This window comes from Bubalus kerabau, chromosome X, assembly GCF_029407905.1.
Source record: "Bubalus kerabau isolate K-KA32 ecotype Philippines breed swamp buffalo chromosome X, PCC_UOA_SB_1v2, whole genome shotgun sequence".
NCBI classification, from domain to species: domain Eukaryota; kingdom Metazoa; phylum Chordata; class Mammalia; order Artiodactyla; family Bovidae; genus Bubalus; species Bubalus kerabau.
In genome coordinates, this window is record NC_073647.1 from 152,283,558 (window position 1) to 152,305,216 (window position 21,659).

Here is a 21,659-nt window from a genome sequence, read left to right on the forward strand (position 1 = left end):
TCCTTCCATGGTTTACAGCTTCTTTGTATGCAAGTTGAGAGTTATTAAAGTGCTCCCCAAAAAAAATCTCTTAGGAAAAAAAGCAGCAAGGTTCAAGAGCTTAAAGTAAGTTGTTGATGATTTATAGGAGATTTTATTACTAAACTTGCAGATGAATTCATAGCACATTTGCTCCACACAGTCTTATGCAGATAAATGTTTTTATCAATACAATTTCTTTCTGAACAAGGAATTTACCATTTTAGACAGGTGCTGCCTAGAACACTGAGGTGCTCAATGAATACACATTACTGGATGACATTGAATGTGGTAAGATGGCAGAGCAGAGAGTCTGGAGGCTGGTTCTGGTACTCATGGCCCCTATTACCTTGAGATTGGGACCCCATCCTGCTACTGACTTGGTTTCCTCTCTCATCACTTTCTCTTTCCCTTGAGTCATAGATTATCAGAAACCTTAGAGATAATCATCCAACACTTTTATATTTCCAAGAAGGAACCTGAGGCCCAAAAGGGTGAAATAATGTGGTCATGTTTGCAATGTCAGCCAGTGGCAAAGCCAAGACTCGCATCCCTGGCATCTTCTCATTGTTCTCTCCATCACAGCCCTGATCCCTTTCTTAGCTTTTGTAATGCTACAGGATTGATTTCCACCAAAGGAGTAGGACTCATTTAAACTGTGTGAAGCAGATACATGCAGCTCACATATCAGAAACTGATGGGCTCAATAAGCCCAACCCAAATCTTTCCATATTCCCATTTTTTCTTTCTTCTTTTTTAGCATTCTGTACACTTAACATATTGAAATATTCAAATGCCTCCTGATAGCATGGCCTTTTAAATTTTGTCAAAGAGCTTGCTTATCTGTGTCATTTTATTCAAGAGGCTGTAGGATTTCTTTTGAATTACAAACAGACTCCCGTAGGCTCATATCTAGTGTAAGTAAGTCTAATTTTTAGTGGGTAGTTTGCAAAACTTCTCATTTTGTGGTGAGGAGAAAGGCATGGAACTGACTTGCTTCAAAATGCTGCTCAGGAAATGGAAAGAGTAAAGACCAGCTCTTTGGTAATTTACAGTAACAAAAAGTGAGATCACCAACCCAGCCAGAGACTCTTGTAGCATGTTAATTCCCAGCCTCTGACTGACCTGGAGCTCTTTTTCTTGTTTTCTTCTCCCTATATGTAAACTTGAATGTGATGAGGGCCTGGAATATTTCCATGTCAGGTTCATTCTGAATGCTACTGAGACAGTAGGTAGCTGATTCGATTCAGGAGCTTGAGGTTGGCATGCCCCAGGCATGAGTGCCCAGGGTCTCAAGCCAAGAAGGGAAGGTTTCTGTCAAGGCGGCTCCTGTGGAGCCATCCCCACTGATCTGCTGCCTGCATCATGAGCTCACAGTAAAGTACAGAGCTGATGCTAAACCAGGTCATAGGCCAAGGGGTGGGTGCAAAGCTTCTTGGCTACCACCAACTGCCGTTCAATTGATACTGCTATCTCAGTTGTGACACGCTCTGGTCCTCTACCAAAGGAACACCTGTCCTCATCCACAGGCAGTGGCATCCCAGTGCTCAGAGGATTCAGGTGCATTGTGGGGAAGACCAGCGCCCGGAGAAGCCTCTTTGTACCGCAGAGTCATCACAGGATCCCAGATGTTCTTGAGGAAATGACTCCTCTATCACTGCAGGTTGAAATGGGCTTCTCAGACTTCCATGGTTCTGTAGTCCAGAATCATCCATTGCCCATCTATCTCACCAACCCCAAGCATCTCGGAAATTGCTTGTATCAGAAGTCTACCACCATGTTTGCCCTGGGATGATACAGAGCCTGTGCATGTTCCACAGTGGCCCACCCACTCACTCTGCAAAGGTTCAGGGTTTCAGAAATGGTTGGGGGTGAGAGATTTGGCCTGTGCTGCCTTCCTGATCCGGCCTCCACATCCTACTCCAGGGAGCACAGGCAACTTGGAAATCACAAATCAATGAGCCCAGTCTTGGGGGTGAGACTGCTCAACTTCTCCAGATTTCCTCTCCTTTCCAGCCTCCTCTCTGGGGAGCACCGGATGGAGGGCAGGAGGAAACATTTGTCACCACTGCAAAACCTACCCACCATTCCAAGGCCTTTCCCTCAGGCTGAGTCCAAAGAAGGAGACTGGACAGCTTTTTTTATTTTGCCACACTTCTCTCCTCTGCTTCCTTGTTCACAAGTATGAAATTTGAACCTGGGGTGAGGTGGGTGGTGGAGTAAACAAAGATGTAGGAAAAGCACTCATGGCTGAGAAAGAAAATGGAAAACTGTGGTTCATCTTTCAACATTTCTTTTCATGGAAGCTACATGGCTGCAGGTGTGACGCTGCTCTTCTGTACTCACCCAGCCCACTGCCTGGATTCTCTTACCTCTTTTACATCAGATGTTGTCCTCTGGTGAAATCACAGTCCATAATGCTCCTGACTCACTCCTTGGGGACAGAGGTTTCCACAGGGGTCAGGGAACCAGAAAACCCCTGAGGGTAGAGTCAAGCCACAGTTCATGTGAATGGCAGCTCATCCACTTTTCTGCTGTGTGATCTTGGTAAAGTTAAGGAGTAACTCAGTTTTCCTATCTTTGTCTCAGAGATAACTCATAGAGTTGTGTGCTTGCAAGCGTTTCACTTCTGATGGTGGTGAAAGTTTGTTGTTTGGTTTTTGTAACAGCACATTTCAGCTCTCCTGACATGTATGAGAACTCACTACAATGAGGTGCCATTTTAGGTGAACTTAGCTTATGTGAATTTGAAATAGGGCAGTATAAAAACACTAATAAAGTCTCACTGCATGCACAGAACATGAAATACAACAAATTTACATTTATACCTCCAGGGAAAACTGTCTTGAATTATGCGAGTTTTGAATTATGTAATGTCTTCCAGAACACATCCCTGGCAAACCAATGTGACTGAGGGTCTACAATCTGCCAATTAAGAGTTAAGATTTACCTAAAGTATCTTATTCAATCTCTCAATGACACTGGAATCCTTGTGTCCCTACTTTAATATGAGAAACTTGAGATTCCAAAATGTTCATTGGTCATTCAGCTAGGATTCAATCCAAGGTGGCCTGGCTCCAAAGCTCTTTATTACCTTCCTTCTTTTCCCATCTTCATATTCTCCCCAATTTTCCTCCTCTCTCTCTAACACGCACACACACACACACACACACATGCACACTGACTACACAGATATCTATTCAGTGGAGCATCATCTCATTATCCAGCAAAACCCTGTGGTTGTCTTTCCAAAACTGAGATCATCCAATTGGCTCTTTTCTTCACTGCAGTTATTCTTACACTGTTGGGCAATTTGCTCCCAACTCCCTCCTCATTTCTGACCTTGCTTAAGAAGCAATGTATTGCACTTCTTTTGTCATTGAAGGTACACCCATACGAAGTAGACTATGGAAGGAGTCACTATTCCTGCCTATCAGCTGAGAATATGGTGAGCTACGTGGCAGACACAAACACAAGGAAGAAGATCTCCCCTAGTCCTGCTTCCTCCCCTTCTTCAGATGCCACTCCCTTCTCACCTTGGCTCCCTCACCCAGATGCCCACAGTTGCTGAGCCTTGGGGGTGCCTTTTTCTAGGGTGTCAATTTGTTGTTGTTTAGCCGCCAAGTCATGTCCAGCTCTTTGCAACCTCATGGACTATAGCCTGCCAGGCTCCTCTGTTCAGGGAATTCTTCAGGCAAGAATACTGGAGTGAGTTGCCATTTCCTTCTCCAGGAGATCTTCCCAACCCAGAGACTGAATGGGCATCTCCTGCATTGGCAGGCAGATTCTTTACTGCTGGGCTGCCAGGGAAGCCAAGGGTGTCCCTATGATGCCTCTAACAGCAGGTGTCACCTAGGATTACTTGTGCGTTCTGGGGCTGGCCGTTCTGCCCTTCTCCTACCTCTCCACTCACAAAATTCACATGAATAGTGTGCTTTGCTTTGAACAGTTTTCTGACTACCATAATGAAACTTATTCATCTTTGGAAATAATACCAGCTAACGAGACTTGTGTGCCACTCAACACCAAAATTATCTGGTCCCTGAATGATGTTCAAATCCTGTCCTGATGATCTAAGGAGTGTCGTTGGTAACTAGTTGGTTCCTGCAGGTACCAGGCTTGGAGGCACTGCCACCTAATGGCTGTTTCTACAAACAGCACTCTCACAAGAGTTTTCGTTTGTTCAGTACTCTACCCAGAACCCAGCAAGAGCTTAAGACATGGAGAGAAAATGGGGTGGGGTGGTTACACTGGAACAGGCCAGGTAGTCAGTGCTGCCACCATCCTTCTCTGCCAAGGAAATCTGATTTTCCTGGCATCAAACAGCAGATGTGAGCTCTTTAATTAGGCAATAAAAATGGCAACTTGACAGTAAAATTGTAAAGATAAAAATGTACAACACCATGAACCTTTGGCACTAGGATTAATTCGACTGTCTATATTTTTCCTGATGATATTTTTTTACCATGACTGAATGTAGGTAAGAGACAAAACAGAAAGTCAAAGCCAGAATTCTCATTTTCATCTTTGTTGATTGCTACCTGTATAAGGGTTAGACATGCGTTTAATACACTTATTTTTCTCCCCATAAAATAAGGATGGAGAGGGTGGTGTATACTTCATAGCACTCAATAAAAGACAAATTTATTGAAGCTACCAAAATCTTTTTTCCACGTAATGGAAGCACAAGTCAGGCTACTGTGACCAATAGGTATCCATTTCAACAGCTGCATTAATCAGGGTTAATTAAAATTTTTCTTTCTAAATTGGATAAAAATAAACTGTACTGTACAGAGCAGAAAAGCTTCTATTCCAGTTTAGCAAGGGCTTGTATGCATACTTTGAGAATAATTAAACATTGACTCAGGCAGATGGGTGTGAGACATCATTCCACTTAAAGCAAGAAAAATATCTTAGTATTTTGAGATTGCCCTATAAATTCCATTTTGGATCTTTTCTATTAAAATAATATTTGGTTTACCGCAATCACTTGTGATTTTTCTCTATTGTAGAGAACTTCTGTCCATTCTTGTTCACAACCCATCCTCCTTGACTGGCTACTGGAGGAATGTCACAGTTCTCTGGGGTCAGCCTTAAGGGCTGGGAATGCAGATATATTTTAGTTGGCACACTGTCAAATAGGAGTGCTTGCTCATGATGGATGGAGAAGACACACATGCTGTAAGCACATTTAGGCAATTTTTATACAACAACAAGCCACTCTTCTATGCTGCCAATAAACATTGGGTAGGAAATGGCCCAACTCATGAATAACTGGCTTCATGACACAAGAAATAGACAAAACAAATTATGGGACTAAAGTAAATACATTCGTGGCTTGATTCTCCATTTTGAATCTAATCTGAATATATAATAAATGAAAAGATTTCCTCAAGAAAAACGGCCAAGGTTTTTAAAAATACCTAGACAGAGTGGGGAAAAAAAAACACTAATAAAAAACATCTCTAAGAAATGTTAATATGATGCTAAAGTAACTCAGCAATGAACTAAACTGTACCAACTAACTAATCTGTTCAAATATCAGATAAATGCTTATTTAGTGTCATGAAAACCTAAAAAACTTCACTGACTCTACTGTTTCACCAGATATATTTGTAAAGTACATGAATTGTAAGTTCAACAGAGTAAGTATTCTTCTTTCCCTTAGTGAAAATAAATCTAGAGTAATCTCAATATCATCAGTTATTGGCTTTAAAAGATGTAAGATAATTTTATCCCTTTAGTGATTGTGAAAGGAATTTGAATTTATATGCAGCTTGAATAACTTGCCAACGAACAGAAACTATGAGGCACTTAAAGAACAAAGACTTGTCCTTGGTGGTACAGATAGAAAAGACATCCCTGAGTCTTTATCCTCCAGGAAGCCTATACTTTCGTTGGACACATAATACATGCAAACATTTAGCAAACTCTCAACTATCTGATCCTCACTGTAAGTGTATTACAAATGCTAAAGATGAGTAAGGCTATTGTGGCCTAGATTAGGCAGAAAAGGCATGGAGATGGACTTTGAGCTAAACAGAGAAAGCAGGAAAAGGGAGGAAGAACTTCCATGCTAGAAGAGTGTAGACCAAATTTCTCAGACCTTAACACTACTAACATTTGAAGCTGTATAATTCTTTGTCATGGGGGATTAAACCTGGGTCCCCCGCAGTAAAAGCACAGATTCGTAACCACTGGACCACCAGGGAATTGCCTGGGCCTTTTAAAATTAGTACAAGAAAGCTTGTGAGTGATGAGGGCTGAGTGACGGGCTTGAGAGTGTGGGAAACACAAAACCCTGAAATCTCCATGGCTTAATAGAATAAAAATTAATTTCTCTCTCACATTACATTCCACTGTGAATTGAGTGGCCCCATGTCTTTTAAAGCAGTGTGTATTATTTCTTCCCACATTTCACTGGGGATCCAGCTGAACTGGAAATTCTAGTTTACTAGTGTCCTAAGTTCAGTTCTTTTAGAACTGACTGGTTGGATCTCCTTGCAGTCCAAGGGACTCTCAAGAGTCTTCTCCAACATCACAGTTCAACAGCATCAGTTCTTCAGTGCTCAGCTTTCTTTCTAGTCCAACTCTCACATTCATACATGGCTACTGGAAAAATCATAGCTTTGACTAGACAGACCTTTGTTGGCAAAGTAATGTCTCTGCATTTTAATATGCTGTCTAGGTTGGTCATAATTTTTCTTCCAAAAACCAAGCGTCTTTTAATTTCATGGCTGTAGTCACCATCTGCAGTGATTTTGGAGCCCAAGAAAATAAACTCTCTCACTGTTTCCCCATCTATTTGCTATGAAGTGATGGGACCAGATGCCATGATCTTCATTTTTTGAATGTTGAACATTAATCCAACTTTTTCACTCTCGTCTTTCACTTTCATCAAGAGGCTCTTTAGTTCTTCTTCACATTCTGCCATAAGGGTGGTGTCATCTGAATATCTGAGGTTATTGATATTCCTCCCAGCAATCTTGATTCCAGCTTGTGCTTCATCCAGCCCAGCATTTCGCATAATGTACTCTGCATATAAGTTAAATAAGCAGGGTGACAATATACAGCCTTGATGTATTCCTTTCCAGATTTAGAACCAGTCTGTTGTTCCATGTCCAGTTCTAACTGTTGCTTCCTGATCTGCATACAGATTTCTCAGGAGGCAGGTCAGGTGGTCTGGTATTTCCATCTCTTTCAGAATTTTCCATAGTTAGTTGTGATCCACACAGTCAAAGGCTTTGGCATAGTCAATAAAGCAAAAGTAGATGTTTTTCTGGAAGTCTCTTGCTTTTTCGATGATCCAGAGGATGTTGGCAATTTGATCTCTGGTTCCTCTGCCTTTTCTAAATCCAGCTTGAACATCTGGAATTTCATGGTTCAAGTATTGCTGAAGCCTGGCTTGGAGAATTTTGAGCATTACTTTACTAGAGTGTGAGATAAGTGCAATTGTGTGGTAGTTTGAACATTCTTTGGCAGTGCCTTTCTTTGGGATTGGAATGAAAACTGACCTTTTCCAGCCCTGTGGCCACTGCTAAATTTTCCAGATTTGCTGACATATTGAGTGCAGCTCTTTCACAGCATCAACTTTCAGGATTTGAAATAGCTCAACTGAAATCCCATCACCTCCACTAGTTTTGTTCATAGTGATGCTTCCTAAGGCCCACTTGACTTTACATTCCAGGATGTCTGGCTCTAGGTGAGTGATCACACCATCATGGTTATCTGGGTCATGAAGATCTTTTTATTATTTTTTATTTTAGCAGTTCTGTGTATTCTTGACTGATGTCCTAGAAAAAGGAAATTGGATTCACAAGTACTTGGCCAATCTCTGCTATAGGACACAGAGAGAGAGAGAAGAGAGAGAGAGCGCGCGCTATAGGAGTGAATGAATTTATTGAGGACCTGAAAATACAGGGAAAACTGAAGAGGTAAGAGTTCAAGGACTACAAATAAATCAAAGAAGATTCAGCAAAGGATTCAGATACATTGTTAGAAAGCTTGGAAGCGAACCAGCCGTGTGTAGAGTTGAGAGTGTCAAGAGGAGAGAAGGCAAATTTCTATAAGGAGGGAAAATGTCCACTTGTGCTAAGACTCTTGCTTTTAAGACAAAGAAATTCAAGCTAATTAGAAAAGGACTTACACGTCTATACCCCACCTCAAAACCATCCTTAGCTTATATTTACTGGCACTCTAAAGCCCATATGCCTCTGCTTGGCCTTCAGTGTGCTGCTCCAGCCTGTTGTCTACACCTGACCTTGCACTTCTCACGTACACAGCACGTCCTGTCACTGGATTGTTCACCATCCTCAAGCCCACCTACCCTCTCCCACCTTCATGGTTTTGCTTTCACAGCTTCTTCCACTCACCAAAGTCATGGCTTTCCTCAAGCCCTAAGTAATATGCCATGACATTCAGTAATGAACCCATTTCTGATTTTCCCTGTCAACGTGGAACTCCCCATCGTCCCATCACCTTTTGGTTTTTCCTCTACTTTGGCACATGAGACCATCTGCTTTATATCTGTTTTATGTTCACCAAAATGTCTCCCTCAGGAGACTGCAGTTTTCTCAAGCACCAAGCAGGACTACCAAGATGTACATCCCCAGGACAAACGAGAGAGAGAGCCCACCTTTACATTTCATGCAAAGATGGGTTCAGTAAAGGACAGAAATGATATGGACCTAACAGAAGCAGAAGATTTTAAGAAGAGGTGGCAAGAATACACAGAAGAACTATACAAAAAAGATCTTCACGACCCAGATAATCACGATGGTGTGATCACTTACCTAGAGCCAGACATCCTGGAATGTGAAGTCAAGTGGCCCTAGAAAGCATCACTACGAACAAAGCTAGTGGAGGTGATGGAATTCCAGTTGAGCTATTTCAAATCCTGAAAGATGATGCTGTGAAAGTGCTGCACTCAATATGCCAGCAAATTTGGAAAACTCAGCAGTGGCCACAGGACTGGAAAAGGTCAGTTTTCATTCCAAGCCCAAAGAAAGGCAATGCCAAAGAATGTTCAAACTACCACACAGTTGCACTCATCTCACACTCTAGCAAAGTAATGCTCAAAATTCTCCAAGCTAGGCTTCAAGAGTACATGAACCATGAAATTCCAGATGTTCAAGCTGGATTTAGAAAAGGCAGAGGAACCAGAGATTAAATTGCCAATATTTGCTGGATCATCGAAAAAGCAAGAGAGTTCCACAAAAACACCTATTTCTGCTTTATTGACTATACAAAAGCCTTTGACTGTGTGGATCACAATAAACTGTGGAAAATTCTGAAGGAAATGTGACTATCAGACCACCTGACCTGCCTCTTGAGAAATCTGTATGCAGGTCAGGAAGCAACAGTTAGAGCTGGATATCGAACACAGAATGGTTCCAAATTGGGAGAGGAGTACGTCAGGCTGTATATTGTCACCCTGCTTATTTAACTTATATGCAGAGTACTTCATGAGAAATGCTGGGCTTGATGAAGCACAGGCTGGAATCAAGATTGCTGGGAGAAATATTAATAACCTCAAATATGCAGATGACACCACCCTTATGGCAGAAAGTAAAGAAGAAGGAAAGAACCTCTTGATGAAAGTGAAAGAGGAGAGTGAAAAAGTTGGCTTAATGCTCAACATTCTAAAAAAAGAAGATTATGGCATCCAGTCCCATCACTTCATGGCAAAGATATGGGGAAACAGTGAGAGAGTTTATTTTTGGGAGGCTCCAAAATCACTTCAGATGGTGACTGCAGCCATGAAATTAAAAGACGCTTACTCCTTGGAAGGAAGGTTATGACCAACATAGACAGCATGTTAAAAGCAGAGACATTACTTTGCCAACAAAGGTGTGTTTAGTCAAGGCTATGGTTTTTCCAGTAGTCACGTATAGATGTGAGAGTTGGACTATAAAGAAAGCTGAGTGCTGAAGAACTGATGCTTTTAAACTGTGGTGTTAGAGAAGACCCTTGAGAGTCCCTTGGATTGCAAGGAGATACAACCAGTCCATCCTAAAGGAGATCAGTCCTAAGTGTTCATTGGAAGGATTGATGTTGAAGCTGAAACTCCAGTCCTTTGGCCACCTGATGTGAAGAGCTGACTCATTTGAAAAGACCCTGATGCTGGGAAGGATTGAAGGTGGGAGGAGAAGAGGACAAGAGAGGATGAGATGGTTGGATGGCAGTACAGACTCGATGCACATGAGTTTGAGTAAACTCCAGGAGTTGGTGATGGACAGGGAGGCCTGGCGTGCTGCAGTCCATGGGGTCCCAAAGAGTCGGACACGACTGAGCGACTGAACTGAACTGACCTGTGTGAATGACAGTTTCTGGAGCACCATGTGAACAGGTTCCCCAGAGTCTCATCTGGGGAGTCCTGAGAAGAATAGATGTGCACGTTAGTTACTGTCATGTCTTCTGCCCCGTCTTCCATTCAGCACCTACTACAGTGCCTTTCACATAGGAGGCCCTCAATGTTTATGTTTCTGAATTAAATATACCTGGAAAACTAACAATTCAGTGAATCATAATAGCATTTTGAGAATTTCATTAATATAAAAAGTATTTTGCAAGATTGTAGTAAAGTAGTTCAGGAATGGCTCATGTAAGCCCCCAAATCATAAAGATAATGTGACAGGGAAAAATGTGAGCTAAAAACATGTAAGAATTAGCAGCCAAAGAGAGAGAATGTGACATCAGAGCTGGATAAAAGTAACAAAAAGGCATTTCAGCCCTGAGAGAGCAGCACTGAAGGACATCCCATCATATGTAATAGATGTCTCACAGTACCTTCTACGTCCGTGTGAATAATGCATTTAATACCAGCACTTCAATGCTCGAAAAATGATCATGATTTGGAGGAAACTTGGAGACCAACCAAAATGATTAAGAGATGAGAAGGATTCATTTATGAGCAGTTATAAAAGAAGCCATTTATGTGCCTGGTCTGCTGATGGCTAGAAGGGGGGTGGGGGGCTAGGTTCACAAATGACTGAATGCTGTAAACATCAGGAAGGGGAGGAATGATGGTGAATTCTACTGGACTTTCTTCATATGGACAATCTAACAGGCATTGACAAATTCTTCTCATTGTTAGGTCTTAAAACATTTAAAGGCCATCTGAATAATATATAACCGGGAATGCTGTGATTGGAAATATTCTATTATTACAGGAGCTGTGATTGGAAATATTCTATTATTACAGGAGAATAGGACTGCTCCAGAACAGCAAATACAAAAAAATTTTTATTGCTTAGTAAGGAAAGAAATATTCCAGGAATGCTTGGTGAACAGAGAGACTTAAACTGCACTAACAGTCCACTCTCAGAAATATTCAATATGTGCAATTGTGGGTAATGTTATATAGTGAAGAACTGTTGAAATTACAGGACAAAAATGGAAAGACAATGAGGTATTTCCTTCATTCCTTCCTTCTGTCATTCAAACATCTGTTTATTCATTCATCCCACATCCAATGTTTACTCACTATTTGCCAGGTCGTGGACTGGTGATACAAAGAGTAATACTATATAGGATCTTTAAAAAGTTTACAGTCTAGTGAGTCTAGTGGTGGGGTAGGGAAGCTGGTGGGCTAAAAAGAAACAGACAGGTTCAACAGAGAGTTATAAGGGAGCAAAGAAAAGTGGTCCCTAACCCAGATGAGACAAAAGTAGGAGGAATCTTACTCTTACATGTACGTAGGAGGTTTCCCGGAGGAGCTGGTATCCGAGCCAACTCATGAAGGATTCTGAGTCAATGGTTAATCAGAAAGACTGAGAATAAGCATCCCAGGTGCTGTACCACTTTGTCACAACATATGTGGGACTGACAAGTAGTTCAGATTGATGGAGACAAATAATGTAAGGCAAGTGGTAACCTTAAAAATAATAATTGGAATATAGTAGGACTGTAGGTGATTTTTATTTTCCTTCTTGTTTTTCTGTCTCTCCCAAGATTTTTCCTTAACAAAATCACACCCTTATGTAGTCAAATAATTGCCAACATTTACATAGGACTTACTCTGTGCCAAACAGTACTCTAAGCACTCTGCATACATTAAGTGATTTTATCCACATAACTCTATGAACTAGCTACTATTATTTTCCTTTATACAGATGAGGAGGGGACCACTTCATGGGAAATAGATGGGGAAACAGTGGGAACAGTGTCAGACTTTATTTTTCTGGGCTCCAAAATCACTACAGATGGTGACTGCAGCCATGAAATTAAAAGACGCTTACTCCTTGGAAGGAAAGTTATGACCAACCTAGATAGCATACTCAAAAGCAGAGACATTACTTTGCCAACAAAGAGAGGTTAAACAACCTGGCAAAGTCAGAGTAAGGAATACAGTAGTGTTTCTTAACTTCAGGCATCTTATTCTAGAGTTTCTGCTTTTACATCTTCTATGTTCCTAATAACTTTCTAGGTCAGAAGCCTATTTTCTTACAATTTACTCCCATAGTCCCAAGTCTAAAAGCTGACCTAGCAAATAAACAGAAACACAGTCAAATATTAGGGGAAGGATATTCATAGCCCCCAAATTTATAGTAGCATTAACTAAAACTAAAAATCACCTAAATATCCTATCATACAGAACAATTAATGATGGCTTAGAAAATTACACAAGCACTGGAAATTATGATTTAGAAGAAAGTTAAAAGACATGGGAAATGCTTACTATAAAGATCAAAGAGAAACAAATGCAAGATACAAAGGGTATAATCCTAGTAGTATGTTTGTGTATGTTCAGAAAAGAGAATCACCAGTCCTACTGAGTTTCAGTTTCAGTCTTAGCTCTGCAACCTTTTAGCTTTCTGATCTTCAGTAATAATTTAACTTCTCTGTAACCCAGTTTCCTCATCACAAAGTGAGGGTAATACAGTTGTTATACTGGTTAGAAAATTAATATATATAAAATGCTTAAAATTCTGGCTGGCAAACATTCAGTGTCAGCTATCAAAACTTTGGAAACCCTATTTAAAATTGGAACTAGATAGTACACATTCACAGGCTTCCCTGGTGTCTCAGATGGTAAAAAATCTGCCTGCAGTGCAGGAGACCTGGGTTCGATCCCTGGGTTGGAAAGATCCCCTGGAGGAGGACATGGCAACCTACTCCAGTATTCTTGCCTGGAGAATCCCCTGGACAGAGGAGCCTGGTGGGCTACAGTCCATGGGGTCACAAAGAGTTGGACACAACTGAACGACTAAGCCCAGCACAGCACAGTACACATTCACACAGACAGCTGAATAAGAATCCTTTGTAGTCTGTTGTCCAATATGTTACAACTTTATCTAGTTATTTTTCCCCTCATATTTTAAAAAATAATTGGAAGTTGAGTGACATGAGGGGAAATTTGTATTGCAAGTAAAAGTATTTGCTTTCAGATTCTGCTTTATCAAATTCTAAGATATATGAAATATTCAGCCACTCACCAAAGGGTTATGAAAGTTTCCTTTTTAACCAGATACTTTCCCAAGGCCCAGAACACTGATATTTTATTTTGGTTAAATAGTCCTGAATTGTGATAGCTTAAAAACATTTAACTTCAACATAATAAAAGCGGTATATGACAAACTGACAGCTAATATACTCAATGGTGAAAAGCTGAAGGCATTGCCTCTAAGATCAGGAACAAGGTAAGGTTGCCGAGTCTCATTTTATTTAACATGGTATTAAAACTCCTGGACATAGTAATCGGACAAGAAGAAATAAAAGGAATCCAAATCGAAAAAGAAGAAGTAAAACTGTCACTGTTTACACATGATACTATAAATAGAAAATCATAAAGATGCCAAGCAGTACTAGTAGAGCTCATCAAGGAATTCAGTAAAGTTGCAGAAAACTAAAAAAATAACTAAAACTAAAAAAAAATAACACAGAAATCTATTGCATTTCTATATACTCACAATGAATATTCAGAAAGAGAAATTAAGGAAACAATCCCACTTACCACCACATCAAAAAGAATCAAATACCTAGGAATAAACTTACCTAAGGAGGTAGAAATGGCAACCCACTCCAGTGTTCTTGCCTGGAGAATCCCAGGGATGGGGGAGCCTGGTGGGCTTCCATCTATGGGGTCAGAGAGAGTCAGACATGACTGAAGCGACTTAGCAGCAAAAGCAGCAGCACTCTGCATAGAAGTTAAATAAACAAGATTACAATATACAGCCTTGTCATACTCCTTCCCCCATTCTGAACCAATCCATTGCTCCATGTCCAGTTCTAGCTGTTGCTTCTTGACCTGCATACAGATTTCTTAGGATACAGGTAAAGTGGTCTGATATTTCCATCCCTTTAAGAATTGTCAACAGTTTGTGGTGACCCACAGTCAAAGGTTTTATCACAGACAATGAAGCAAAAGTAGATGTTTTCCTGGAATTGTCTTGCTTTCTCTATGATCCAACAGATGTTGGCAATTTGATCTCTGATTTATATGCAGTTTCTAAATCCAGCTTGTACATCTGGAATTTCTCAGTTCATGTAATGCTGAAGCCTAGCTAGACAGATTTTTGAGCATTATCTTGCTGGAAGGTGAAATAAGTGCAATTGTATGGTAGTTTGAATATTCTTTGGCATTGCCCTTCTTTGGGATTGGAATGAAAACTGGCCTTTTCCAGTCCTGTGGCCACTGCTGAGTTTTCCAAATTTGCTGACATATTCACTGCAGCACTTTCACAGCATCATCTTTCAGGATTTGAAACAGCTCCGCTGGAATTCCATCACCTCCACTAGCTTTGTTCTCAGTAATGCTTCTTAAGGCCCACTTGACTTCACACTCCAGGATGTCTGGCTCGAGGTGAATGACCACACCATTGTGGTTATCTGGGTCCTTAAGACCTTTTTTTGTATAATTCTTCTGTGTATTCTTGCCACCTCTTCTTAGTCTCTTCTGATTCTGTTAGGTTCATACTGTTTCTGTCCTTTATTGTGCCCATCCTTGAATGAAATTTTTCCTTGATATTTCCAATTTTCTTGATGAGATCTCTGATCTTTCCCATTCTATTGTTTTCTTCTATTTCTTTGCATTGTTCACTTATGAAGGTCTTCTTATCTCTCCCTGCTCTGCTATTCTCTGGAACTCTGCATTCAGTTGGGTATATCTTTCTTTCTCTCCTTTGCCTTTCACTTCTCTTCTTTTCTCAGCTATTTGTAAGGCCTCCTCAGGCAACCACTTTGCCTTTTTGCATTTCTTTTTCTTTGTGATGGTTTTGGTCACTGCCTGCTATACAGTGTTATGAACCTCTGTCCATAGTTCTTCAGGAACTCTGTCTACCAGATTTAATCTCTTGCATCTATTCATTACGTCCACTGTATAATCATAAGCGATTTGATTTAGGTCATACCTGAATGGCCTAGTGGCTTTCCCTACTTTCAAATTTAAACCTGAATTTGGAAATAAGGAGTTCATGATCTGAGCCACAGTCAACTTCAGCTCTTGTTTTTGCTGACTGCATAGAGTTTCTCCATCTTCAGCTACAAAGAATATAATCAATCTGATTTCAGAACTGACCATCTGGTGATGTCCATGTGTATAGTGGTCCATTGGGTTTCTGGAAAAGGGGTTTGCTATGACCAGTATGTTCTCTTGAGAAAACTCTGTAGGCCTTTGCCCTGCTTCATTTTGTATTGCAAGGCCAAATTTGCCTGTTACTCCAGGTATCTCTTGACTTCCTGCTTTTGCATTCCATTCTCCTATGATGAAAAGGACATCTTTTTTTGTTGTTGTTATTGTAGAAAGTCTTATAGGTCTTCACAAAACTGTTCAACTTCAGCTTCTTCAGCATCAGTGGTTGAGGCATAGACTTGGATTACTGTGATGTTGAATGGTTTGCCTTGGAAATGAACCGACAGATGGAGCACAACCTTTAAAAATTGTGAATAACTGTATTGTACACCTGTAACCTATATTATTGTACACATCAATAAAAAAAAAAAACGAAAAAATGTGCTTCCACATCAGTTAGGATCAGTAGTTGAATGGAAATTATGAAATGGTTTTTCAAGGACCCAAGGCCACATATAGTTTATTTCTCATCTGAGTTTTAGAATTATCTTAATTAAAAGATGCTTACTCCTTGGAAGGAAAGTTATGACCAACCTAGATAGCATATTGAAAAGCAGAGACATTACTTTGCCCACAAAGGTCCATCTAGTCAAGGCTATGGTTTTTCCTGTGGTCATGTATGGATGTGAGAGTTGGACTGTGAAGAAAGCTGAGCGCCAAAGAATTGATGCTTTTGAATTGTGGTGTTGGAGAAGACTCTTGAGAGTCCCTTGGACTGCAAAGAGATCCAACCAGTCCATTCTAAAGGAGATCAGTCCTGGGTGTTCATTGGAAGGACTTATGCTGAAGCTGAAGCTCCAGTATTTTGGCCACTTCATGTGAAGAGTTGACTCACTGGAAAAGACCCTGATGCTGGGAGGGATTGGGGGCAGGATGAGAAGGGGAGGACAGAGGATGAGATGGCTGGATGGCATCGCCGACTCGATGCACATGAGTTTGGGTGAACTCTGGGAGTTGGTGATAGACAGGGAGGCCTGGTGTGCTGCGGTTCATGGGGTCGCAAAGAGTCGGACACGACTGAGTAACTGAACTAACTGAACTAACTAACTAATGAATTTTTAAATGTTAAGAAAAATATAAGGAAATGAGAAGTTTCAAGAGTAACCCTGACTCAGTTTTACCTCAAAATTTTGTTTTTCTTCCTTTTTTTTTTATAAAGGCAATTCTTGTAGTTATCTTTGGGGCTGGTCTCAGGGGCTACTTGAACAGGTGGACTATACTGAGAAAGATAGAACAAGGGCCTGGGGCGGGGTGTGGAGAGGGGGCTGTAATATTCACTGCTCTGCTCAGAATCTGCAAAGTGGGATGGAAAATGCTTAAGTATTTTCTTAAGGAAAGTCTAGAAAATAATCCTTGTTGAAGGGAACTGAGGTTTGTCTGCTGCTCACACCATAAGGAACCTGGTTTCCCCAGCAGTTTTCATGGTACTTCTCTCTCTCCCTTTCTGTCAGGTCTCCTACGTAAAAGCGATTGACATCTGGATGGCGGTGTGCCTTCTGTTTGTGTTTGCAGCCTTACTGGAATATGCAGCAGTGAACTTTGTCTCCAGGCAGCACAAGGAGTTTCTGAGGCTCCGGAGAAGACAGAAGAGGCAAAATAAGGTACCGTTGACTCTGAGTGCAGACAAAGTCAGGTAGAGTTCGAGGTGTTTAACCAGTCAATGTAATTTAGAAAATAGAACAACACATAGTGAGCAATAAGCTGAAGTTAATTTTTGTCCTGATTCATCCTACTATACTGAATTACTGCTCAGGTTGGTCCTTTAAAATTGGGACAGAGTTGTCACATTTAGCAAAAAAAATTCATCAAGAGATGAATGGATAAAACAGATGTGGTATACACATACAATGGAATATTACTCAGCCATAAAAAGAATGGAATAATGCCATTTGGAGCACTATGGATGGACCTAGAGATTATCATACTAAGTGAAGTAAGTCAGAGAAAGACAAATATCATATGATACCATATGATATTCATATAGGTAGAATATAAAAAATGATACAAATGAACTTATTTATAAAACAGAAATAGAGTCACAGACGTAGAAAACAAACTTATGGTTACCAAAGGGCAAAGGGAGAGGGGGGATAAATTAGGAGATTGGGAATAACATGTACACACTACTCACTATGGAGAACAGTGTGGAAATTTCCTTAAAAACTAGGAATAAAACCACCATATGACCCAGCAATCCCACTACTGGGCATATACCCTAAAAGTGAAAGTGAAGTCGCTCTGTCGTATCCAACTCTTTGCAACCCCATGAACTCTTTGCTCACCAGGCCCCTCCATCTATGGGATTTTCCAGGCAAGAGTTCTGGAGTGGGTTGCCATTTCCTTCTCCGGAGGATCTTCCTGACCCAGGGATTGAACCCAGGTCTCCTGCATTATATACCCTGAGAAAACCATAATTCAAAAAGACACAGGTACCCCAATGTTCATTGCAGCACTATTTACAATAGCTAGGACATGGAAGCAACCTAGATGTCCATCAACAGATGAATGGATAAAGTTATGGTACATATATATAATGGAATATTACTCAGCCATAAAAAGAAACAAATTTGAGTCAGTTCTAGTGATGTGGATGAACCTAGAGCCTGTTATACAGAGTGAGAAAAACAAATATCATATATTAACACATTATATACGGAATCTAGAAAATTGTACTGATGAATCTATTTGCAGGGCAGGAAGAGACACAGACATAGAAAACAGACTGGTGGGCACAACGGGGTAAGGGGAGGGTGGTGCGAATTGAGAGAGCAGCACTGAAATATCTACATTAGCATATTTAAATTAGATAGCTAGTGAGAAGTGACTTTAAAACACAGGGAGCTCAAATTAGTACTCTGTGACAACCTAGAGGGGTAGGATCAGGTTGGGGGTGGGAGGGAGGCTCACTAGAGAGGGGACATACATATATTTATGACTGATTCACACAGTTGTATGGCAGAAACCAATACAACATTGTAAAGCAATTATCCTCCAATTAATAATTTAAAAAGAGGCCAAAAATCATATATATACTACTATATAAAATAGGTAAATGACAAAGGACCTACTGTATAGCACAGGGAACTTTAATCAGTATCTTATAATAGCTGATAATGGAAAAGAATCTGAACAAGATTGCATATATATATACACACATATATACGACTGAATCTCTTTGCTGCACACCTGAAACTAACACAACATTGTAAATTAACTATTCTTCAATTATAAAACATACAGGCACACAAGCCTGAATTTCAGATAAATGATAAACAATATTTAGTATAAGTACATCCCAGATGTTGCATGGAACAGACTTATATTAATACATTATTCCTTGTCTATATGAAATTAAAATCTAACTGAGAGCCTTGTGTTCTGCTACAGCCTAGCAACTGTAGTTGGAGATATATATTCATCTGACAAAATTACTTTAAAGCCTTGTTGTTTTGAACATTAGTAATTTGTGTGGCTTTGAGCACAAAACTACTTTGACTTTTTCATGAATTGCTTGGCTTTATGTAAATAAGGTCCCTAATCATGTTGATTTCAACCTGATAAGTCCAATTAGACTGATTTCATTGTCTCAACTTAAATTTTAATGCAGAAACCCCAAATTTACATTACCTAGAAGATTGAAGTTGGAAATACATGGCTCAAAATCTCCACTTCAGTGGTTCCCAAACTTGCCTGCACATTAGAATAGCCTGGAGATCTTTCAAAAATCCCAAACCTTGGTCATACCTCACACCCATTAATCTCAGTCTTGGAATGGGGCACAAGAGTGCCCCATTCTGAAGCTCCTCAGGTAATTCCAACTGCAGACACATTTGGGAAGCAGTGGTCTGGTTTATAATTCAATTTCATATAGGACTCCAGAAGCCTTGCATTTATTTTCAGTTTCAGATTCTAGGAGAGAAACATGCTCTTTGGTATGTAGAACATTAGTGCCTGTAACAATATCACTAGAGAACTGAAGTTAAAGTTTTACACACAGGAGATTAAAGATAGTTTTCAAAATCTCCTCCCCCTAAAAAATGATAAATTGAACCTGTTGGTAAAGCCATAATTACATACTACTCTGTCAGAGCAAAAACAAAAATGTTTCATTGTCAATTTTAATGCTTCCAAATACCTAGATGTAAAGCTGAACATTGTAAGGTATGTTATTTTTAAAATTTTTATTTATTAATTTTTGGTTGTGCTAGGTCTTCCTTGCTGCTGAAGGGATTTCTCTAGATGCAGAGAGTGGGGGTTACTCTCTAGTTGCAGTACACGGGCTTTTCATTGCAGTAGCTTCTCTACTGGCAGAGCATGGGCTTAGTTGCCCTGTGGCATGTGGACTTTTCCTGGACCAGGTATCAAACCCATGTCCCCTGCATTGGCAGGCATATTCTTAACCACTGGACCACCAAGGAAGTCCGAACATTGCAATTTAGATGTTGCTTACATTGACGAGCTTATATGTGTAAAAACTGAGTCATTACAGCATGTGCCAACATGTTTCCTTTGCATACTCTGGGCTGGTATCCTGTGTGCTGCCCCCTTTCTCTCTTTCCCTCATCCCAGCAAACAATACACATGTACACGCCCTTTGCTGCACATTGCTCAATATCAAGCCTCTCTCAATTTTCACCTCCCTGTTGGTGCTAACCATTTCTTGAACCTCTTCCATAGGTGTCTAGCACAAAGTGGCAGAAGTTTGAGGTCACATGTGCCACTCAGGAAATATTACTAGAATGTAAAGCTATTACAGTTACATAAAATGTATTCTCAGAATTCCCTGGTTTAGCTTAGTAATTACCCACTGACTGTATGCTCTCCCAGACCAGAAATAGAAAAGGAGTTTCATTTTGCTCCCTGATTCTGAATAACTGGGAATACTTTCATGGAATGCTGTGTGGAGGATTCTTAGGCTATATCTATATCTTATCATAAGACACCCGGAATGCTTGTTAAGAATAGAGAGAGTGTCACACTCCAAATCTGGTGAAACAGAGTCTGCAGGGAGGTCCCTGAGAATTACGACTTTTCACAAGTGTCCCAGTGAGTCCTACAATAAGGTTGTTTGGGGGAAACATGGGCAGTATTAGAGCAGGTGGTAGAGAATGAGAAAGATAAAAGAGTAGGAAATGAGGTTGGAGGAATGGTAATTTCAAGTTCATATAAGACTTTGTAGACCAGTATGAAAGAATAGATTTTATTCTGATTGGATTAGAATCACTGGCTAGATTCAACATAGCAAATATCAGGATGTTGAGTGGGTAGTTTATGAGAAGCAGCAGCAGATTAGTCAGGAGGCTATCACAGAAATATGGGGACATGTTGCTGGCATAGACTGTGGTACTGGTCATCGAAGTGGTCAGAGTCAAGATTCATTCATTCATTCCAAAAATATTTGATTCATATTGTGTGCCAGGAGCTACGTACATCATTAGAATATATAATTGAACAGCACAGACAAAATGCAATTCCATGATGAAACTTAGATTCTAGTGATTATTCTTTTGGGGTAAAACCAACAGGTCATGCTGATGCATTTGATGTGGGGAGGTGAGGAAAAGAGAGGAATATGTCTCAGATTCTTGGCTTCAGCAACTTGTTAGGTAGTGTTTAAGATGGGGACTACTGCAGACTTGGGGTAGAACTCAGGTCATTTTGATGCCATTAAATTTAGATGCCTGTAAGACATGCCAGTTGGAGAAGGAAATGGCAACCCACTCCAGTGTTCTTGCCTGGAGATTCCCAGGGGCAGGGAAGTCTGGTGGGCTGCCGTCTATGGGGTCGCACAGAGTAGGACACAACTGAAGCAACTTAGCAGCAGCAGCAGCAGCAAGACATGCCAGTAGGGTTAGCAAGTAATTATATAGATAAACACACCTAAGGGAGAGAAGAAATCTGAAAAAGGATCTTTGAGAGTAACCAGCAAACAATGTTTTAAATCCACACAACTGGGTAAGATCACCTCCTAAGTGTAAATTCACAAAAAAGGTAACCATGTGAGGTGATGGATATGTTAATTAGTTTGATGGTGGTAATCATTTCACAGTGTACGTTTATAGCAAAACCT

The 21,659-nt window shown here is 40.4% G+C and overlaps 1 protein-coding gene across 2 annotated transcripts in view; it reads left to right on the forward strand.

Moving 5' to 3' along the window:
- Positions 1–21,659, forward strand: part of GLRA2 (glycine receptor alpha 2) — a 202,538-nt gene that overhangs the window by 151,215 nt on the left and 29,664 nt on the right. For both annotated transcript variants that reach the window (XM_055563480.1, XM_055563481.1), the window contains exon 8: positions 17,041–17,190. In XM_055563480.1, the coding sequence (XP_055419455.1) occupies positions 17,041–17,190 (150 nt within the window). The remainder of the gene's footprint in view (positions 1–17,040; positions 17,191–21,659) is intronic.